The 20,227-nt window shown below is 48.5% G+C and overlaps 1 protein-coding gene across 1 annotated transcript; it reads right to left on the bottom strand.

Annotated features, from left to right (window-relative positions):
* Nucleotides 1-48: 48 nt before the first annotated feature.
* LOC146349037 (purine nucleoside phosphorylase-like) lies at nucleotides 49-16,986 on the bottom strand. The gene is made up of 7 exons (XM_084854524.1): nucleotides 16,964-16,986; nucleotides 12,903-13,066; nucleotides 10,343-10,446; nucleotides 8,291-8,466; nucleotides 5,904-6,093; nucleotide 5,612; nucleotides 49-302 (listed from the first exon to the last, which is right to left on the bottom strand). The coding sequence occupies exons 1-7, from the start codon at nucleotides 16,984-16,986 to the stop codon at nucleotides 49-51; spliced, it is 912 nt and encodes a 303-aa protein (XP_084710650.1).
* Nucleotides 16,987-20,227: the final 3,241 nt, after the last annotated feature.

Raw genomic sequence — 20,227 nt, 5'->3', positions numbered from 1 at the left:
TTGCTGCCCAAGTCGCCAACTCCCCAACGCTGGCATCCAGAGCTGCTTTTAGGCTCCATCCTGATAAGAGGTCTTGGCGTCTTTCTCATCACTGTTGCTGCTACAGTCCAGTCTGCCCACCAGTTCTATGAGGAATGTCTGGAGTGTGGGCCCTTCCCCCTGGCACACTTCCAGCACACCGTGATGGTCAACACTTTCTTTAGCATTGTAGCCCTTGGTCACCTTGTTGGTGATCAGTGAGAGGCCAAAGACCCGGAGTCCACAGTGCCTGGCTATGACAACTTCCGCTGCAGTGCTCATTCCTAAAAGGAAATGGGAAGCAACTCTCAGCCTCACCTACCTCACGGAGTTGTGAGGATAGAATAGAGAGGAGGAGGAGGAGGATCATGTAAGTTGCCTTGGGTTCATTGCAAGAGGAACAATGACAGGATATAAATGTAATGAATACATAAAATAAAATAAATAAAACCTTACCGGCTCAGGACTTTACAATGAGCCCTTACCTCTGCACACTTTGTTGTTGTTGTTCAGTCGTTCAGTCGTGTCCGACTCTTCGTGACCCCATGGACCAGAGCACGCCAGGCCTTCCTGTCCTGCGCTCTCTCCCGGAGCGTGCTCAAGTTCATATTCATTGCATCGGTGATGCTATCTAGCCATCTCATCCTCTGCTGTCCCCTTCTCCTTTTGCCTTCAGTCTTTCCCAGCATCAGGGTCTTTTCCAGAGAGTTTTCTCTTCGCATTAGGTGGCCAAAATAGTTGAGCTATTTCAAGATGAACTACAGCTGGATCAACTGAAGCAAAAGAATGTTGGAAATGGCAATTTGGCAGTCTTCTCATCCACAACAGTTGTTGGACAAGTTATTGGGATGTCATAGAATGTTCATGAACATTCCAGGAAGGCACCTGACATCAGGTCAGGCTATTCATTTCTCCCAGTATTGCCTGCGCCAATGAGCAGTCTCAGGCAGAGGTCTTTCACTTTATAAGAACTTAAGGGTGCAATCCTATGGCCGCTAGTCAGCGGCTAGACGGCCATAGGATACGTCAGTTTCCGGGAACTGACCTTCCTGCCTTTCCCCTGTGCTCCACACTCAGAAGAGGAGTGCAGAGCGGCAAAAATGGGGCATCCCTGGGGGCGTTCCAGGGCAGAGAAGGCGGAAATGCCAGTACGACACATCCTATGTGTCATCCGGCAGCCGCTTCCCCCGCTCTGCCTTCCCATGGCTAGATAGCCAAAATCGGCTGTCTAGCTGCAAATGCAGGGTGGCTGAAGCGTGGAGGGGACAATCCCCTCCGTGCTTCTCCTGCCCTGCATGGGATAGGCGGTCGCCTCCGAGTTCAGAGGCAGCCACCTATCCCAGTAGGATTGCTCCCTTGAAAGAGCTCTGCTGGATCAGACCAGAGGCCTCCCTAGTCCAGCATTCTGTTCACACAGTGGCCAACCAGATTCCCCAAAGGGAAGCTTACAACAGGGACATGAATGCAATTGCATCCACCCACTTGTGTTCCCCAGCAACCGGTATGCAGAGACATACTGCCTCTGATACTGGAAGTAATATATAGCCATTGCTGGTAGCCTTATCCTCCAGAAATCTGGCTAATCCCCTTTAAAGTCCAAGTTGGTTGTCATCACTACATCTTATGGTAGCAAATTCCATAGTTTGAGTGCTGTGTGAAGAAGTCTTTCCTTTTTTCTGTCCTGAATCCCCCACCATTCCGCTTCGTGGGATATGACCTACCAGAGTATTAAGTTCTGTAGGAGAGGTCCCTTTGAGGGCACCATGACCCACAGAGGCCCATTTGTCTGGCACCATGAAAGGGGCTTCTCTTGTGTTGCCCCGAAACTATGGAATTGGCTCCCTCAAGAACTACAATGACCCCCACTCTCTTGGTCTTTAGAAAGGGTATAAAATGCATCTTCAACCTCTTAAAATGTGTAGTTTTTAATATTTTTTAGCAAGTAATGTGGCATATAAATGTTAATAAATAAATGAACTGGGTCCTAGTATGATGGGAGAGGGAGAAAAAGTCTCCTTATCCACTTCTTCCACACCATACATAATTTCATACGCCTCTTCCATAGGGGGTCAGGGGACTTGGCTCTTTTCTAAGCTAAAAAGCCCCAAACGTTTTTGCAACCTTTCCTGATGTGAGAATTGCTCCAGCACCTATTACCTGGCCCCTTTTAGCTGGAGGTATTGAGCTTGGAGTCTTCTGTATGCAAGGTATGTGCTCCACCACAGAAATACAGCCCCTCCGTAAAATATAATTCAGGAAGGGTAAAGGTTAGTCATGGAATATTAAAAATGAGTGGATCTACTGTGAGTAAATAGAAGTTCTGTTTATTTGGGGAAAACCCCTATCATAGGCAGAAGGTGGGCAATTTGAGGCCCTCCAGATTTTTGGCTAAAACTCCCCTCAGCCCTAGTCAGCATGGCCAATGGTGAGGCGATCTGGAGGGCCACAAGTTGCCATCTTTGGCCCTTCTACTGTTGGTGAGAAAAGGGGAAGAATATTGAAAAGTAAGTGGAGCGGTTTGGGGGATGTGAGCCTGGGAATCAAAGGACAGGGCTGAAGCGAAGTAGATGGGAAGGGTGGGGCTAAATTTCACATAGCAATTTGCAGTCATGAGCCAAATCTTTTCTTGAGGTCTGTGCCTTTACTTGTGTTAGAAAAAGGTCCTACAACTCCTATGGTGGCTGGAGAATGCAGGAAGTTGTAGGACTTTTTTCAGTCTAAATATGCATAGGACTGGGCCCTTAACAGCCTTTTTACTTGCCCAGGCTTTTCGATGTTTTACAGTGCAATCTTATGCAGGTCTGCTCTGAAGGAAGTCCCATTAAGTTCAATGGAACTTACTCCCAGGTAAGTGCATGCAAGACTGCAGCCTGAGCTTATGAATGTTATTTTGTGCAGGTTCTCTAGCCTGCTTTTGTGCAATTGTTTTATTGCGTTTTTATTGTTTTAGCTTTGTAAGCCGCTCTAGGAGTTTCGTCTGGAGAGCGGTCAATAAATTCTGCAGATAAAAGAAATAAATAACGCCCCAGAGGAGAAGACCCCTTCATGGATCATTGCCTTGTTGTGGCGAAGGGGCTTGCGTAACTCAGCGAAGCCATAAGCTATGCCGTGCAGGGCCACCCAAGACGGACAGGTCATGGCAGAGAGTTCTGACAAAATGTCACTGGAGAAGGAAATGGCAACCCACTCCAGTATTCTTGCCAAGAAAACCTCATGGAACGTATTACAAGGCTAAAAGAGATGACGCCGGAAGATGAGCCCCTCAGGTCGGAAGGTGTCCAATATACTACTGGGGAAGAGCAGAGGGTGTTTCCAAGTAGCGCCAGAAAGAGTGAAGCGGCTGGGCCAAAGCCGAAAGGACACTCAGCTGTGGATGTGTCTGGTGGTGAAAAGAAAATCCGATGCTGTAAAGAACAATATTGTTTAGGAACCTGGAATGTCAGATCAATGAATCAGGGTAAGCTGGAGGTGGTCAAACATGAGATGGCAAGATTGAACATCGACATCTTGGGAATCAGTGAACTAAAATGGACAGGCATGGGCGAATTTAATTCAGGTGACCATCATATCTACTATTGTGGGCAAGAATCCCTTAGAAGAAATGGAGTAGCACTCATAGTCAACAAAAGGGTGGGAAAAGCAGTACTGGGGTACAATTTAAAAACGATAGAATGATCTCAGTACGAATCCAAGGCAAACCATTCAACATCACAGTAATTCAAGTCTATGCCCCAACCACTGATGCCGAAGAAGCTGAGGTTGATCGGTTCTATGAAGACCTACAACACCTTCTAGAACTAACACCAAAAAAAGATGTCCTCTTCATCATAGGGGATTGGAATGCTAAAGTAGGAAGTCAAGAAATCACTGGGATAACAGGCAGGCATGGCCTTGGTGTACAAAATGAAGCAGGACAAAAGCTAATAGAGTTTTGCCAGGAGAACATGCTGATCATAGCAAACACTCTTTTCCAACAGCACAAGAGGCGACTCTACACATGGACATCACCAGATGGTCAATATCGAAATCAGATGGATTATGTCCTTTGCAGCCAAAGATGGAGAAGCTCTATACAGTCAGTCAAAACAAGACCTGGAGCTGACTGTGGCTCAGATCATGAGCTGCTTCTTGCAAAATTTCGGCTGAAATTGAAGAACGTAGGGAAAACCACTAAACCATTCAGGTATGACCTAAATCATATCCCTTATGAATATACAGTGGAGGTGAGGAATAGATTTGAGGGATTAGACCTGATAGACAGAGTGCCTGAGGAACTATGGACAGAGGTCCGTAACATTGTTCAGGAGGCAGCAACGAAATCCATCCCAAAGAAAAAGAAATGCAAGAAAGCCAAGTGGCTGTCTGATGAGGCTTTACAAGTAGCTGAGGAAAGAAGGGAAGCGAAAAGCAAGGGAGAAAGGAGAAGATATACCCAACTGAATGCAGAGTTCCAGAGAATAGCAAGGAGAGACAAGAAGGCCTTCTTAAATGAACAATGCAAAGAAATCGAGGAAAACAACAGAATGGGAAAGACTAGAGATCTCTTCAAGAAAATCGGAGATCTCAAGGGAACATTTTGTGCAAAGACAGGCATGATAAAGGACAAAGAAGGCAGGGACCTAACAGAAGCAGATGAGATTAAGAAGAGGTGGCAAGAATACACAGAAGAACTATACAGGAAAGATCTGAATGTCCCTGATAGCCATGATAGTGCAGTCACTGAACTTGAGCCGGACATCCTCGAGAGTGAAGTCAAGTGGGCCTTAGGAAGCATTACTAACAACAAAGCTAGTGGAGATGACAGTATTCCAGCTGAGCAATTTACAATCCTAAAAAATGATGCTGTTAAAGTGCTGCATTCAATATGCCAACAAATTTGGAACACTCAACAATGGCCGCAAGACTGGAAAAGGTCAGTTTACATTCCAATTCCAAAGAAGGGCAATGCCAAAGAATGTTCAAACTACCGCAGAATTGTGCTCATTTCACATGCCAGCAAGGTGATGCTCAAAATCCTACAAGCTAGGCTTCAGCAGTATGCGAACCGAGAACTACCAGAAGTACAAGCTGGGTTTCGAAGAGGCAGAGGAACTAGAGATCAAATCGCCAACATTCGCTGCATCATGGAGAAAGCAAGAGAATTCCAGAAAAACGTCTATTTCTGCTTCATTGACTACGCTAAAGCCTTTGATTGTGTGGATCACAACAAACTGTGGCAAATTCTTAAAGTGATGGGAGTACCAGACCACCTTATCTGTCTCCTGAGAAACCTGTACGAGGTTCAAGAAGCAACAGTAAGAACCAGAGATGGAACAACCGATTGGTTCAAAATTGGGAAAGGAGTACGACAAGGCTGCATATTGTCACCCTGCTTATTTAACTTATATGCAGAGTACATCATGAGAAATGCCGGGTTGGATGAATCAGAGGTCGGAATTAAGATTGCTGGGAGAACTATTATACTCCCAGCAATTCTCCCAGCAACTAATTGGAAGGAAATCAACCCTGAGTGCTCATTGGAAGGACAGATACTGAAACTGAAGCTCAAATATTTTGGCCACCTAATGCGAAGAGAAAACTCTCTGGAAAAGACCCTGATGCTGGGAAAGACTGAAGGCAAAAGGAGAAGGGGACGGCAGAGGATGAGATGGCTAGATAGCATCACGGATGCAATGAATATGAACTTGAGCACGCTCCGGGAGAGAGCGCAGGACAGGAAGGCCTGGCGTGCTCTGGTCCATGGGGTCATGAAGAGTCGGACATGACTGAACAACAACAACAGAGGAGAAGGCATCCTCGCTGCTGCTCCTGTGATCAGGGTGTGTGTGTTGAGGTTTAGCGGCAATACAGAGCCTTGGCTTCCAGCTGTGCTGCCGTTCCTTAACGACAGCATCTGCCCCCAGCAAGTGCAGCAGCTGGGCTTCTGCATCAGATTCAAAGCTGGGGCCGCCAACCATGCAATACACTCCGTCTCTGACAAAGGAGGTGTATCCCAGATGCCTGGCTGTCTCCTTGGCCAAAGTGCGGATCTTCCTGTCGTAAGCATCAGAGAGGGCGGGGAAGCGAGGGCCAAACCTGAAGAAAGAACAGGGTGTTGTGATTCACAAGGAAAACTGGCGTCCGGACTTGGAGCTAGATAGGGCCTGAGAAATCCAGAGTTGGAGGGGGCCTTGAAGGCCATCTAGCCCAGGGGTGCCCAATGTGGAGTCCGCAGGTACAATGGCGGGGACCCCCAATGGTGCCCACAGAGCTCTTGCCTCCCTGCCCCCTTCAAAAAAATTGTTGGAAGAAAAACCTTGGAAAAGGTTAGTACAGTCTTCTTTCTCTCCATTTCTAGTCTCGAGTCTTGCTATTTCTCTCCCTGCTACTCCTTTGCCTGGCTCTTTCCCCCTCCCTCTCTGTCAGCCTCTAGCTTCTCTATTTCTCTCTCCTACCCTTTACCTCACTGTTTCTCCCCCATCCCATCCCAGCCTCTAGCCTTGCTCTTTCTCTCCCCTCTACTCCTTTGCCATCCTGTTAGCTTAGCTTGGACTAGCCAGGTCTCACAGCAGCCATTGTATGGCTAGCCACATCCTCCGTGGGAGCCATTTTGTGGTGGTGCCCACATTCTCAAATTCCCAAATGTGCCCACTGGTCTAAAAAGGTTGGGGACCCTTTTAGATATTAAGATATTAAATCCTTCTTTTTCTTCCTGCCTGCTGAACAGCTGATCAGTCACAGGTTCAGGAACAGGAAGGAGAACCTGGCACCCTAATGTTCTTTAAGCTTTTTATTGAAAATAAATTTTTGAAAGGGGCAGGGAGTGGACAGCTGTGTGGGTGCCTTTGGAGGTACTAAAGAACTAAGGGTCTCTACGCCTCCAGTTTATTGCACATTCATGACTGGCCACTCATTGAATTGTGTAGATCCATTACATGACGTCGTCATTGTCCAGTCATTATCCCACCATTTCCACCCACCTATCCTGTGTTTTCCTTAAATGGAAAAAATGTAGTACTTTTCAGAATACATGTGCAAATGGAGCGCCATGACCTCCCCATGTATTTCTCCCCTAGTGCGAATGAACCTCTGTGTGTTGGAGGCTCTGCACGGTTCTTTTGAGTGGTTGGGGGTGTGGTCATGATGGCGAAGGCAGTGGTGACGGGCTGTGGGACATGTTGCCTTCTAGCGCCTGTACCATTTTGGGTCCTCGCCAGTTTTGGCTTGCAGCATTCTGAACAAGGCAGCAGAACGGCAGGTCGGCAGAGCAGCGTGCTGCCTTCCAACCTGCTGGGACGCCGCTCCTGCTGTGCATTCCCAGCGAGTAACCAGCTGAATAAATGGCAGAGATTGTCAAAAACACTGAACAGGGAGGCAGGGGGCCAGAGGAGATGGGGGAGGGCTGTCTGCGTGTCAGTCCTCATCCACCAAGATGTGCAAAGGGAGGGAAAGGGGCAGGAACCAGGGAGGAATTATCGCTACACCCCGAGCACGTGTAATGCTTCTTCACGGAAAGGTGGCGATGCCTCTGAGCGGCATCACCCCCCCGTGAGAAGGAAAGAAATGAAAAATAACGCGACGGGGACAGCCATCTAAAGAGAATGACCCAGTCCTACAGTGATACCAGGTGGGGAAAGAACCAGCATTGATGTGGAATTCTCCACCTCTGTGATGGAGCCCTAAAACTGAATAGCCTCAAGGCAGGGTGAGGAAAAAGTCCCTTTAGTGGGCCTCCCCCGCCCCCCAATCCACTTGTCCCACCCCAAACAGGCCAATATTTAGCTTAAGTAAAACCAGTGTGATGGTATACAACATATACACTTTATATATGTGCATTAAGAAAGTTTAGAGCCAGCAGGGTGCTCGCTTGTTGGAAGGGGGCAATAATGAGCCTGTCAAAGCCAGCATGGTTTGGGATGGCCGCCCAGAATGCGCTTTCAGAAAGATGGGACACAAGAGGGAAAATCTGGATTCCAGTTCATGAACCAGAGCTGAGTGGTAGACCACACACCTCAAATGCAGAAGGTTTAATTCCTGGCATCTCCACATAAAAGGATTGCACAGCAGGGCTGGGCAAGTTGTCCCTCTGCCTGGGACCCTGGAGAGCTATTGCTGGCCAGAGTAAGCAATAGCAGGCTAGAGGCACCAATGCCCTGGCTCAGTGTATCAGCAGCTTCCTACCTTCTTCGTATGACCAGGGGCTTTGCTCTCTCTCTCTCTCTCACACACACACACACACACACACACACGCACGCGCGCACCCCTGGCCAGGCTGCTGCCACATGGCACTTACCACTCCTCATTGGGCCCCAGCAACGGGTTTTGCCTGGCCAAGCCCAGCAAGTTGATGTGGTCGCGGATTATCATGAGGTTGCCGGGGCTGTACGAATCTGCCAAGGCGCCAGCAGCATTGGTCACCACCAGCATCTCGATGCCCATGAGTTTAAACACCCAGATCGGGAAAGTGACCTGGGAAAGAGGGCAGGATGAAACACATTTACATCAAGTGCAGCAAGATGTCTGCTCCTCCTCGTTTGTTCAAAAGCGGAACATCTGGGTGTAGCTCTGACACCCCCCCCCCCCATCAGGTCTTGTTACGGGCAATTTCGCATGTGTAAATAATCACTCCATGTTGCAGATATCCCAGAGATGGGAAGGCTGGATGAAGGGGAAATTGTTTTTTCTTGATTTTTTCTTTCTCATCTCTTAAAAAAAAACACATTAACAATTTTTATTAAGATTTTTAACAAGCGGGTGTTCACATCTCCAAGCTGTCACCCACGAGGGTCTCATACAGGCAGAGCAGATCATGCACTGCAATCAGAGTTCTGCTACCACCAGAAATCACTTCGAACAAAACAGTTTCCAAGACAAGTCCTGTTGCACCTCCCCCAACCTGGTGCCCTCATGATGTGAGACTATAACTCCCATTACCCTGAGCCAGCACGGGCAATGGCAGTGACCATGCTGGCTGGGGATGATGAGGGTTGTAGTCTAATACATCTGGAGAGCATCCTAAGGGTGCAATCCATGCATGTTTTGACAGAAAAAGTCCTACAACTCCCAGCATCCTCCAGCCAGCATGGCTGAGGCATGCTGGGAGTTTTAGGGCTTTTTCTGTCTAAATTCGCATAGAATTGTATCCTAAACCTCTCCCCGTCCCCCCCTTTTTTTTAACACCCAGTCATCTTTAAAGGTCCAACAAATGAATCAGATTATATTCTAGTTCTTTGATCAGTTTTTATGTTGTCCTTATAGCATTTTTAGCTTATTCGGGGTAAGAAATAACCAGAAAGGCCTGGTGTGCTATGGTCCATGGGGTCATGAAGAGTCGGACATGACTTAATGACTGAACAACAACAACAACAAATTCCAAAGGCATGATTAGTGCTCCTGGCCAACCATTCCTTCGTTAGGTAGATCACTGGCTAATAATCCTGGATGCTTGGTCAATGTTTCATCAGTGGGAGGCAACGGTTAGGATATATGCTTCGGATGACTGGGAATCTCTCTGTGCATTGGAAGGGTCATCAGAGCATGGAGGAAATCACCCCTCTCCAGCAGAGGGGAAAGGAGCAAAGACAGCAAAAAAGGCAGCTTTGGAGTTTGAATGGGAAACGAGAGGCAGAGAGAGAGCAAGCGCTGTGAATTGGCTGGAAATGGAGTGTATTGGCATGCAGGATCTTTCTCTGGGGATGTGATGTAAGGTAACATATCTGCTACCAATGCAGGAACACAACTTATGCTCTGATTGTATATTCGAAATAAACAAATATTGCGAAGATGCCCGAAATCTCCAGCGCTCTCTCATTTGCAGAATACTAAACCCTGCAGTGCTGCTCCTGCAACGGCTCGCTGCTTGGAGAAGTGGCAGGTGCGTAACAGGAGGACGCTGAAGCCTTTGGTACTTCTCTGGAGAAGCACTTCCTCACCTTTTCGTCTGCCAGTTAAGTTCCTATTTGTTCATTTAAAATATTTGCATATCATGTTTTCATAGCTCAAAGCAGCTTACAGATATGGAACAAACAATCATCATAATTATAAAAATAAAAAGCCAGCTAGGTTATCCAATTACAAATACCAGAAAAACATTTGCAATGAAAGTGGCTCCATCCTTTCAGATCAGCCTGGAAACTGGTGTGAAAACATTCCCATCAAGTCTGGCACATGGGTTTCCACTGCTGAGGCCACTGCTCCAGTCCAAGTCATTCCAGTGAGGACCAGTGTGGTGTAGCTGTTGGACTGGGACGGAGGAGACCTCGGTTCAAGTTCCCACATGGCTACTGAAGCTCTCTGGAAGACTTTTTCATAAATGAATGAATTCCACATCAGCTGGCCTGCCTACCTCCCAAAGAGGGTATCCCTTATACAAGTGGAAGCGCTCCTTCATGGAAACACACTGCTTGCCTCTCAGCTCCCCGAAAATGAGATGCCCGTCATGGCCTGTCACTGAAGAGAGAGCAGGTATAACATGAGTGGCCTAAAGTCGGAGAGCCTCCTTGCTCGTGGCCCTTCCTAGGGCTGGCCAACACAAAAATCAGTGGCATTCCTTGAAAACTGCTAGGCTCAAAGAGGAAGAGAGATCAAGCACAGGAAAGTCATCACCAGTGCTTAATTTTTCAAACGAGGCTCCTCACCTAACCCCAGATAAGTGCGGGGTTCATGGTGATTGCTCAGTGGCAGAGCACGTGCTTTGCCTGCAGAAGATCCCAATTTCAATCCTGACATCTCCCAATAGGGCTAGGAAAGATTCCTGTCTGAAACTCTGGAGAGCTGCTACTCGTCAGTCCAATACTGGGCTAAATCAAGACATGGTCTGACTCAGTATAAGGCAGCTTCCTATGTTCCTAGTGGGGTGGAGAAAGCACTCTGGATAAGTCAGAGGCATGGTCTTTTTTAATGTCTTCACGCGTTCCAGGGTATTAAAACAGGATCCAGGGCTACACCCCAGCGGGCTGCTGCTCAAATTAAGTCCTGAGTTCAAGCTGTGTAATAAACAATTGCAGCCAAATCAGAAATGGCCCATTCATGGACACAAGAGTTCAGTTCCTCCCCCGGGTGTAGTTTCCCATTCCCTGGCAGATACTTCAGGGGGTGGAGAGGGGAACATGGGCGGGAGGGTGCTGTTGCACTCATGTCCTGCTTGTGGGTTTCCTGTGGGCAGCTTCCCCAACCTCGTGCCTTCCAGATGTGTTGGACTACAACTCCCAGCATTCCCCAGCCAGATTGGGGAAGGCTGGTTTAGAATAAAGAGTTCTCTATATGGCACCTTACTGATGAGTCAAGGTGCTCCGTCACTTCATCTGCTCTGGCAACAATATTATTGAACCTGATAAAATCAATCAAACTGCACTGACCTGCACACCCCGTGGGTTTTGAAGCCTGTTTCCCCGTTAAAGAAAGTGGAGGCTGCAATCACTTGCCTGGGAGTAAGTGCCATTGAACTCCATAGAACTTTTGTATGAGTAGGGAGGACAAGGACTGCACTTTTAGTGGATTTGTTGCATGTGTTTCAATCTAGTAATGTGTTCCTTCTGGTGCCTCCTGAAGACGTTCTTTCAAGAGGCCTTCCTTGCATGACCAGCCATGGTTTATTAAACTCCACTTTGTTGGGGTTTGTCTTTTAAAAAAAATGTTTTAACTCTTTTAACCATTGTTTTATTCTTTTATCAAGTTGTTCACTGCTCCGAAATCTTCTGATTAGGAGCGGTATATAAATATTGTAAATAAATAAATAGTAGCCAATTAACAAATTCGATGCTTCTGAATCAATAAATATGATTTAAAAAAAAGCTTTCTCCAGAAAAAAAGCATACTCTTACATCTTGCTGGCTGATCATCCTTTGTTGAACAGATTGTTTGTTTGTCCAGGATGATTGGCTGATATTCCCTAAATGGGAGTTTAATTACTGGAAATCCCTCCCCAGCCCCCCAGTCTTTGTAATTCATGTACAAACCTGAGTGCATGTTCACAAGCCATGGGCAAAGGCATTGGGTGGCTCCCTCACTACAAAAATGTCTGCCTTTGGTTGTGCATTGTATTCTTGATTTGTTTGTAATCCTGTTGTGTCTAGCTGACCTTGTTAAGGGGGTTACTTCTCCAGCATATGTGTGTGTAGAACCATAAACAGAGTTGCTTCACACACACACTCCAGTTTCCTACATGGATATCACTACCAGGTTCTATCACATGAGCTCTGTCACGCATCATAAAAGTGCATGTGTTCATTTAGCGGCAAAGAGCTATTTTTAAATTGAAGGTAGATTCTAGCTGCTGTGAAGGTTTTGCATTTGCATGACAGGTATGGGAAATGCAAAAGGCGATTTTAGTTTCATGTGTGAAAAATGCCCTAAGCAAAGCTGACAGCCAACCCAGCCCTGTGACATGGAACTGATCTCCCATTTTTTTCCGCTTCACGCACCATCAGTTACAGCTGGCAACCGAGCAAGGAAAGTGAAGGCCTAGGCCATCTTTCCCCAACCCTATGCTGGCTGGGGGATTATGGGAATTGTAGTCCAACACATTTGGGGGGTGCCGGACTGGGGAAGACTGGGCTACCAGACTGAAGCATGTGCAACAAATCTGCTAAAAGTGCAACCCTATGCATGTCTACTCAGAAGTAAGTCCTATGGAGTGAAGTGGGACTTACTCCCAGGTAGGTATATATAGGATTGCAGCCTCAACTTCCTTTAAGTGGGAGACAAGCTTTGAAATACATTGGCTGTGCAGTTTGGTTGATTTTATTGTGCTCGATGTTATCGTTGCCCGCACAGATGAAGGGACACGGCACGTTGTTAGTCACTAAGGTGCCATATAAAGAACGGTTTTTAGGGTAGCGTGATGAGGCACTGGAAGGAACGGTGGTGCAACAGCACCCAGCAAGGGCAGGGGCGGCGAGCAGTACCTGTGGTGCGTGGAAAGTGGGGGATGTCTGAGTATTTGAAAGACTCCTGGTTCTTCAAGCTGTCAGCCACTGGGCCCAGTCCACTGCCACAGATTATGGCGATTCTGGGTCGTTGCCTGGTGTGGGCTAGCAGCCAGTCCGCTGTCTCTCTGCAGTGCTCAAAGCTGTCGAGAGAGAATCCAAGAGCAGCAGCAAGGTTCACTCAGAGTAAGGGTAGATCAGGGCTCAGCCCCAGAATCTCTTTCGGACATGAAAGTTTAGTCCACAAAACACGCGGAGTAACAGAGAGCCTCTGAGGTTGGGAACTCTCCGATACTTCAGGGGTTCAGCCATTCCACAGCCAACAAAACATCACCATGTAACATCACGGATGGGGGTTTTCTCAGTAGTGACATACATCCGCTAGAACAGGGATCCCCAACCCTTGGGCCACGGACCAGTCTTGGTCCGTGGCCTGTTAGGAACCGGGCCGCAGTAGGGGTGTGCGAAACCCCCTTACCTTGGGTCCACGGCAGGGGAGGAGGCGATCCATTCCCCCCCCCCGAATCCTCGCTCGCCACGGCCAGCTCCACTCCGCGGTGAGTCCGCAGAGCTGCCAGCCGGCTCTGGCCGCTGGCGGACTTCTGGCCACTGGGATGCAAATGGCATCCGCCATTTGCGTCCCTGTTCTTCAAGTAATAGGCTACATAAATCTTTACATAGCCTATCACTGCAAAGAACAGGGACGCAGACGCCATTTGCACCCCAGCAGCCAGACGTCCGCCAGCGAAACCATCCCCCCCCCCCCCGGTCCGTGGAAAAATTGTCTTCCATGAGACTGGTCCCTGGTGCCAAAAAGGTTGGGGACTGCTGCACTAGAACACCCTCACCTGTGCAGTTTGGGAGGTGAGTTTTAAACACCTTTGGAAAACTTCCTTGTTTACGCAAGCTTTCCCTGGCTTGTAACTGATCATAACGCCATTCCGTTTTATTGTTTTCTGTAAGTTGTAACTGCTTATTGCTATATTGTATTATACATGTACTTTTAACAGTAGGTTTTTTTTAGTGTTTTTATATGCAAACCGCTTAGAGATTTTATTAAGAGGTATAAAATATTACTAATCAATAAATATCCATATTCAGTTGTGGAATGCTGTGATCTCTCTGGGTGGATTTATACATGCATAACTGCAGCATCAAATGGTGATCACAAACCAAACACCACAGACACACAGCTTCCATGCTGCCTTCTGGATCACCCCAGTTGAAACACTTCCACACTGTTTTGTAATCCCAAACACATTTTCAATGGAAGCCATTCAAGCCTTCAGTGGAAGTCATCAAAGAACGATCACAAATGAAGTGATATATGCACATGTGTGAACCAGCCATTTGAATGCTGGCCCATTCTTCTTCCTCATTATTAAAAATACCAAAATCCTGAATGCCTCTGAGCATGCACAGAGAGTCTTTCACTGCAGAGTAACCACAGCCTGTCCCAAGATCATAGAATCATAGAATAGTAAGGTTGGAAGGGGCCTACAAGACCATTGAGTCCAACCCCCTGCTCAATGCTGGAATCCAAGTCAGAGCATCCCCGACAGATGGCTGTCCAGCCTCATCTTAAATGCCTCCAGTATGGGATAGCCCACTACCTCCCTGGGTAATTGGTTCCATTGTCGTATTGCTCTAACAGTCAGGAAGTGTTTCCTGATGTTCAGCCGGAATCTGTCTTCCTGTAACTTGAGCCCATTATTCCGTGTCCTGCACTCTGGGATGATCAAGAAGAGATGCTGGCCTTCCTGTCTGTGACAAACTTTCAAGTACTTGAAGAGCGCTCTCATATCTCCCCTCCGTCTTCTCTTCACAAGGCTAAACATGCCCAGCTCTTTCAGTCTCTCCTCATAGGGCTTTGTTTCCAGTCCCCTGATCATCTTCGTTGCCCTCCTCTGAACCCTCTCCAGCTTGTCTGCATCCTTCTGAAAGCGCACTGGGGGAAAATTTCTACCTCCCAGGGAAGGAGTCTCTTCCACCTGCTGTTTTTCTATATGAACCACTGACTAACAGTGTGCTTATATTTTGATTGTTCTGCACGGCGTATCCCTGGAACATACCCTTAGGTGAAGAGCTTGTGCAGATACAGTTTTAGGATAAGCACATTTTACCCTTTGTGTGATACTCCTGCAAGACTTGTATAGTGCTAGATTTGTCTGAATGCCAGTTCCAGGGGGTGGGGGCAGCAAGAAAGAGCTATTATGTCTTGCTCATGAGCTTCCCAGTGGCATCTGGGTGGCCACTGTGGGAAAGAGCATGCTGGACTAGTTGGAAAGTTGGTCTGATCCCACAAGGCTATCCTTAGACATCACACATGTGCTTTGTGTGAGGGAGGGGCCGAAGCTCAGCAACAAAGCCCCTGCTTTGCATGCAGAAGGTTCCAGGTTTGATCCCTGGCATCTTGAAATGGGGCTGGAAAAACTCCTGCCTGAAACCCGGGAGAGATGCTGCCAGCCAGCGTTGGCAATACAGGACTAGATGGGCCAATGGTCTGATGCTATGTAAGGCTGCTTCCTATGATCCCGTGCTTTGTCATGAGGGGTGGGGAGACAAATGCATTGCTCATTGCACCCTAAACAGAGACAGAAAGGTGCCCTCCAGTACTGGAGAGGCAGAGCTCCCATCGACCAAATAAGGGTTTTTTAAGATTAAACTTTTGAAGGTGGGGGTAGGGCTTAGAAAAAAAGTGGAAAAGTAGCTTAACTTTGGTTAACGCTCTGTCAATTTCACTATTTCACAATGGAGAAATGGACTAAGCATTAACTACTAAGATGGTAAAGTATAAAGTAGCATGATGCATAGTAGGTGCAACTTAGATTCAATCACAAATTGGGAATACCAAGCTATTATTAGACTACAGAGGGGACTATCATACCCAGCTTCTTTAATGTGTTTTTGAAGTGTCATTTTTGATGTGCAGTAGAGAAAATGCGCACATTGATATTGACTAAGCTTTAACCCGGCCTTCCCCAAGCTGATACCCTCCAGATGTTTTCGACTACAACTTTTAGCATTCCTGACTATTGGCCATGGTAGCTGGGGCTGATAGGAGTTCATCCAAAACATCTGGAGGGCACCAGCTTGGGGAAGCCTGCTTTAACTGAACTTCCTCCCTTGACTCCCAGCCCTCAAACCCTGCAGCTTGGGGGCAGATTGCTGTGGAGAGAGACAGTGGGCTGCGAGTACCCTTGTTCATGCACTAGACAGTGGACTAGTAGACTCTGTGCTCTGTTCATGCACAGAGCCCCTCCTGCCCCAGAATTAAAATAATGTAAAAAGCAAAGCTTCGTTAAGGTACAGCGGCATGGGTAGCTTATTGCTAATAACACCCAGCGATAAATTTTGAAGTGCAGGCGTTCATCATGGCCAGCCCAGTATCCCCACCCCTAAGGAAAGTCCAGACGTGCAGGCAGCTGTGTTCAGCAGGCCAGTTCCAGCAGCTCTCATCTCCTCCAGGACCAGGTCTTCTGTAAAGTGCATGGGTCTTCCTTGCCCTTTCAAGACCAAGCCACACCTAAAGACGTTGCATTGCAACAGGGAACAATGTATTGTTGCTGGGAAAATCCATTTCCCCAGCTATTGTGAGGATTGTAGAGAAGCTCAGAGGAAACCGGGAAGTCTGAGGTGGGGGTGGCAGGTGAAGTCAGCATCCCTACTAATTTAAAAAAAAGAAGTGCTGGAGCTGCATCCTTGCAAGCCCTGGCTCCACCGCACCACTGGTGCATCGTAAGCACCATAACCTGGTGCACCAGGCTGGGGAAGGCTGATCTGACAGGAGCCCAGGACACCTCTGTAACTGCATTCCACACAACCGCAGCAATCGCTGCAGGAAGCGTTGCCGCCGGCCTGCTGGTTGAAGCAGGAAGCGTCATGAGATGAACCTCCATCTAATCCAGCAGGGCAGCTCTGATGCTCTTCAGCAGAACTTTGATTCCAAGCCAAGCAATGCACCCTGGGTCTTTATTTGCATGTCGCGCACTCATGTGGTGTGGAAAGAGGAGAGGGAGAACTGCCCCATTTGCACTTACCTGAAGTTTTCAGTTGGTTTCATCCTGGAATGCAGATGGGAGCAGGCTGTAAAGAGAGGCAGGGAATCTGGATCTGAAAGCTTTTCCACAAGAAATGCAGCAGCCTTCCTTCACTGCCTCAGAACCGTCTGCAAGCCACCTTTTTTATACACAGAGAGGGCTCTGTTTCCCCAGGGCCAGCCATTGGCCGCTGAGCTGGTGATGCCTTTGGGAGCTGGAGAGTGATAGCTGGAGGGAAGGGCATGCCAAAGGTTGGGCCCTCCCACCCAGCCAGCCCCACCGCTCTCCTCTTTGGGACATAGCCAGTACATCCCATGGGCCCACGGCGGGCCGGAGGTCCCATGATAAACCCATGGCGGTGCATTAGCTGGCTTCGCTTGTATCACACATGCAGCAACGGGATTCATGACATTGCACCCCTTCCTGCCACTGCTGTGCTGGGCTCACAAACGTGCACACAAGCAAAGCCAGGCTATCCGGCGAGGGAGCTGGGCTACCGTTAAGGGGAGAATGTGCAGAAGACAAACCCTGCACAGCACAGCCTGGAGGAGAGCCGTACCAAGACAAGACGGTACTGGTGGGACAGGGAACATGTAGAGGGAAGCACAGTCAGACAGCTTTGCGTTGCTCTTCTTCCTCTCCCTTGCTACGCTCGCAGTGGCATCTCAGCACTGGCTCTCAGTCTCTGTCTGTGTCGGGTGCGTCCAGATGAGGCTTTCATCGTGCCATCGGCCAGCTTTATTCATAAACTTTTACGGGGTTGGTGGCGGCTAGATGTCGTCTTCCACTTGTAAACCTCCTGTGCTTTCCCACCACTTCTTCCATCTTTTCTCTTACCATTGAAAATCCATTCAGGAGAAAAAGATGGAATAAGTGCACAGTGCCTTTGGACCGGAAGCGCTAGGAGCCCTCGGTCTGGGAGCACCCTCTGCTTCAGCTCCTCCTTTTCAAAGTGTGCCTTGCCTAACTTTTTCCTAGGAACGTGAGAAGAGCCCTGCTGGATCAGACCAAGGCTCCATCTCGTCCGGCATTCTGTTTATACAGTGGCCAAACAGCTGTCGACTGGGACCCCACAAGCAGGGCAGGCGTGCAAAGCATCCTCCCGCCCATGTTTCCCAGCACCTGCTGTACATAGGCATACCCCCTCCTTCCTAACCTTCCTTAATCCCCCTTCTCGTTCCCTCTGTTCTGCACAAATTCATCTAGTGTAGAATTACTTCTTTTTTTCCTGGAAGGGCTTCTGTACATTACACGCAGTTACAGACGGAGGCGGCTTCCAGATGGAAGGCTCCTAGCGCTACTAGTCCAAAGGCTTTCTGCAAGTCTTCCTGCTTTCCCTCCTTAACAGAGTTTCAGTCATGGGGTGGGGGGTGGGGGTGGCTGAAGTGGAAGATGACTTCATCTAGTCCCTGATCCCTGTAAACCTCCGCGAATGGGGCAGGGCGATTGCGCGGTAAAAGCTGCATCAGGAAGCAGGCCGGGACACATGTCCATCTCATGTAAACTCCACATCCTTCAGGCTGAGACAAAGTCGCTCCTGTGTGCTTTACAGCACGCTGTCAGCAACACTCTGTGAACGTTGCATACCAGAGATAAGAACAGCAGCAACTTTTTTTTAGCAGGGGCTCCCCCTGCTGAGGCAGCCATGGAGGTGCCGAGGCACACAGGCAACGAGCGCGCCCAGCATGAGCTGCAACGGAGGCCCGGCTCCTTTAGGCTCCTTGGTGGTTCGGCACCATTTGCTGGTGTGTTGCTTGATGGGATTGAACCGCTGACATGTGTAAAAGTGAAATGCATTTACGCAGAAATAAAGCAGCCCCCCTTTGACCTCCAGCGGTGCTGGATTACAGCGCCTGTCATTCCCAGCCAGCTTGGCACAACAGTAAAGAAGGGATGGCCTCTGAGCATGAGCAGAGGGCCTTCGCACTCAAGGACAAGTGACCACAGCCAGGAATGAAGGGATAGGGCCATCTCAGTCAACGGGGCTGGTTTCTTGGCAGACTTAGAACATAAGAAGGGCCCTGATGCTGGATCAGACCCAGGGTCCATCTAGTCCAGCTTTCTGTTCACACAGTGGCCAACCAGATGCTCACGGGAAACCCACAAGCAGGGCATGAGTGCAACAGCACCCTCCCGCCCATGTTCCCCAGCAACTGGTGTACATGGGCTCACTGCCTCTGGTACTGGAGGTAGCACATAGCCATCAGGACTAGTAGCCATGGATAGCCTTCTCCTGCAGGAATTTGTCCAACCCCCTTTTAAAGCCATCCAGATTGGTGGCCATCGCTACATCCTGTGGTAGCGAATTCCATAGTTTGACTCTGCGCTGTGTGAAGGAGTCCTTGCTTTTATCCGTCCTGATTCTCCCACCAATCAGCTTCATGGGATGACCCCGCTGGGTTCTAGGACTCTGAAAGGGGGAGAAAAATGTCTCCCTATCCATTCTCCACACCACGCATAATTCTGTACACTGCTATCATGTCTCCCCTTACCCTTTTTCTAAGCTAAACAGTCCCAGCTCTTGTCACCTTTCCTCATAGGGGAGATGCTGCAGCCCCTTGATCATTTTAGTTGCCCTTTTCTGCACTTTTCCCAAATTGACTTGAACTTCTGTGCTTCTCATTTTAGAAAGAAGTTCCAGCTCCTTCCTCCCTGCCCCCCACACTGTGCCTCTCACTTCAGCCAAGGTAGTAATAGCTATCAGAAGATAATCATGTGCCCCCTAAGAAGCTTCTTGTGATTCCATTTTCCTGTGTTGGGATGGTGGATATCACATGGGCTTGTAAGCTTAAAGGGATGGGCTGTAAGCTGGTGGCAGAGCGCAGGATTCAATCCCTTGCACCTCTGGTTCAAATTATCCCCTACTGCAGATCTGGAACAGGGACCCAGGTGCATTGCTGCCAGTCAGGGGAGACCCCCTCCACACACACACACCTGCACCCTGCTTTGCTGGCTGGGAAATGCTGAGAGTGGTAGTCTGGAGGGCAACAGGTTGGTGAAGGCTGGAGTAGACAGTACGAAATTAGATGGACACATGGTCTGAACTCAGAATCAGGCAGTTTTATATTTCTGTTGCTCCCCGCGTCCTGGAGAGGTGAAAAGTTCCAGTGGTGGCGCTATTCAGGCGACAGCATTTCAGTAATATTTGGAGGCACGCAGCATAACAGCCCCTGCCGGGGGGGATCCTGCACTTTGCCACATCAGATTTCCAGACTGAGGCATACTGCACTTCCCGAAGCCCCCAGCCTTGAGCTCACAGCACTC

The sequence above is a fragment of the Heloderma suspectum genome, chromosome 4 (assembly GCF_057233095.1).
Source record: "Heloderma suspectum isolate Gila_16-S chromosome 4, 16-S_ref, whole genome shotgun sequence".
Classification (NCBI taxonomy): Eukaryota; Metazoa; Chordata; class Lepidosauria; order Squamata; family Helodermatidae; genus Heloderma; species Heloderma suspectum.
Note: the sequence above shows the minus strand (reverse complement) of the source record. Positions and strands in the feature narration are given on the sequence as shown.

Excerpts from the sequence above, each read along its gene's own strand:
- LOC146349037 (XM_084854524.1), bottom strand. The coding sequence starts at position 16,986 with ATGAAACCAACTGAAAACTTCAG. Across the intron at positions 13,067-16,963 it reads AAACCAACTGAAAACTTCAG|CTTTGAGCACTGCAGAGAGA; the intron begins GTAAGTGCAAAT and ends CTCTCTCGACAG. Across the intron at positions 6,094-8,290 it reads CTGGGGCCCAATGAGGAGTG|GTTTGGCCCTCGCTTCCCCG; the intron begins GTAAGTGCCATG and ends TTCTTTCTTCAG.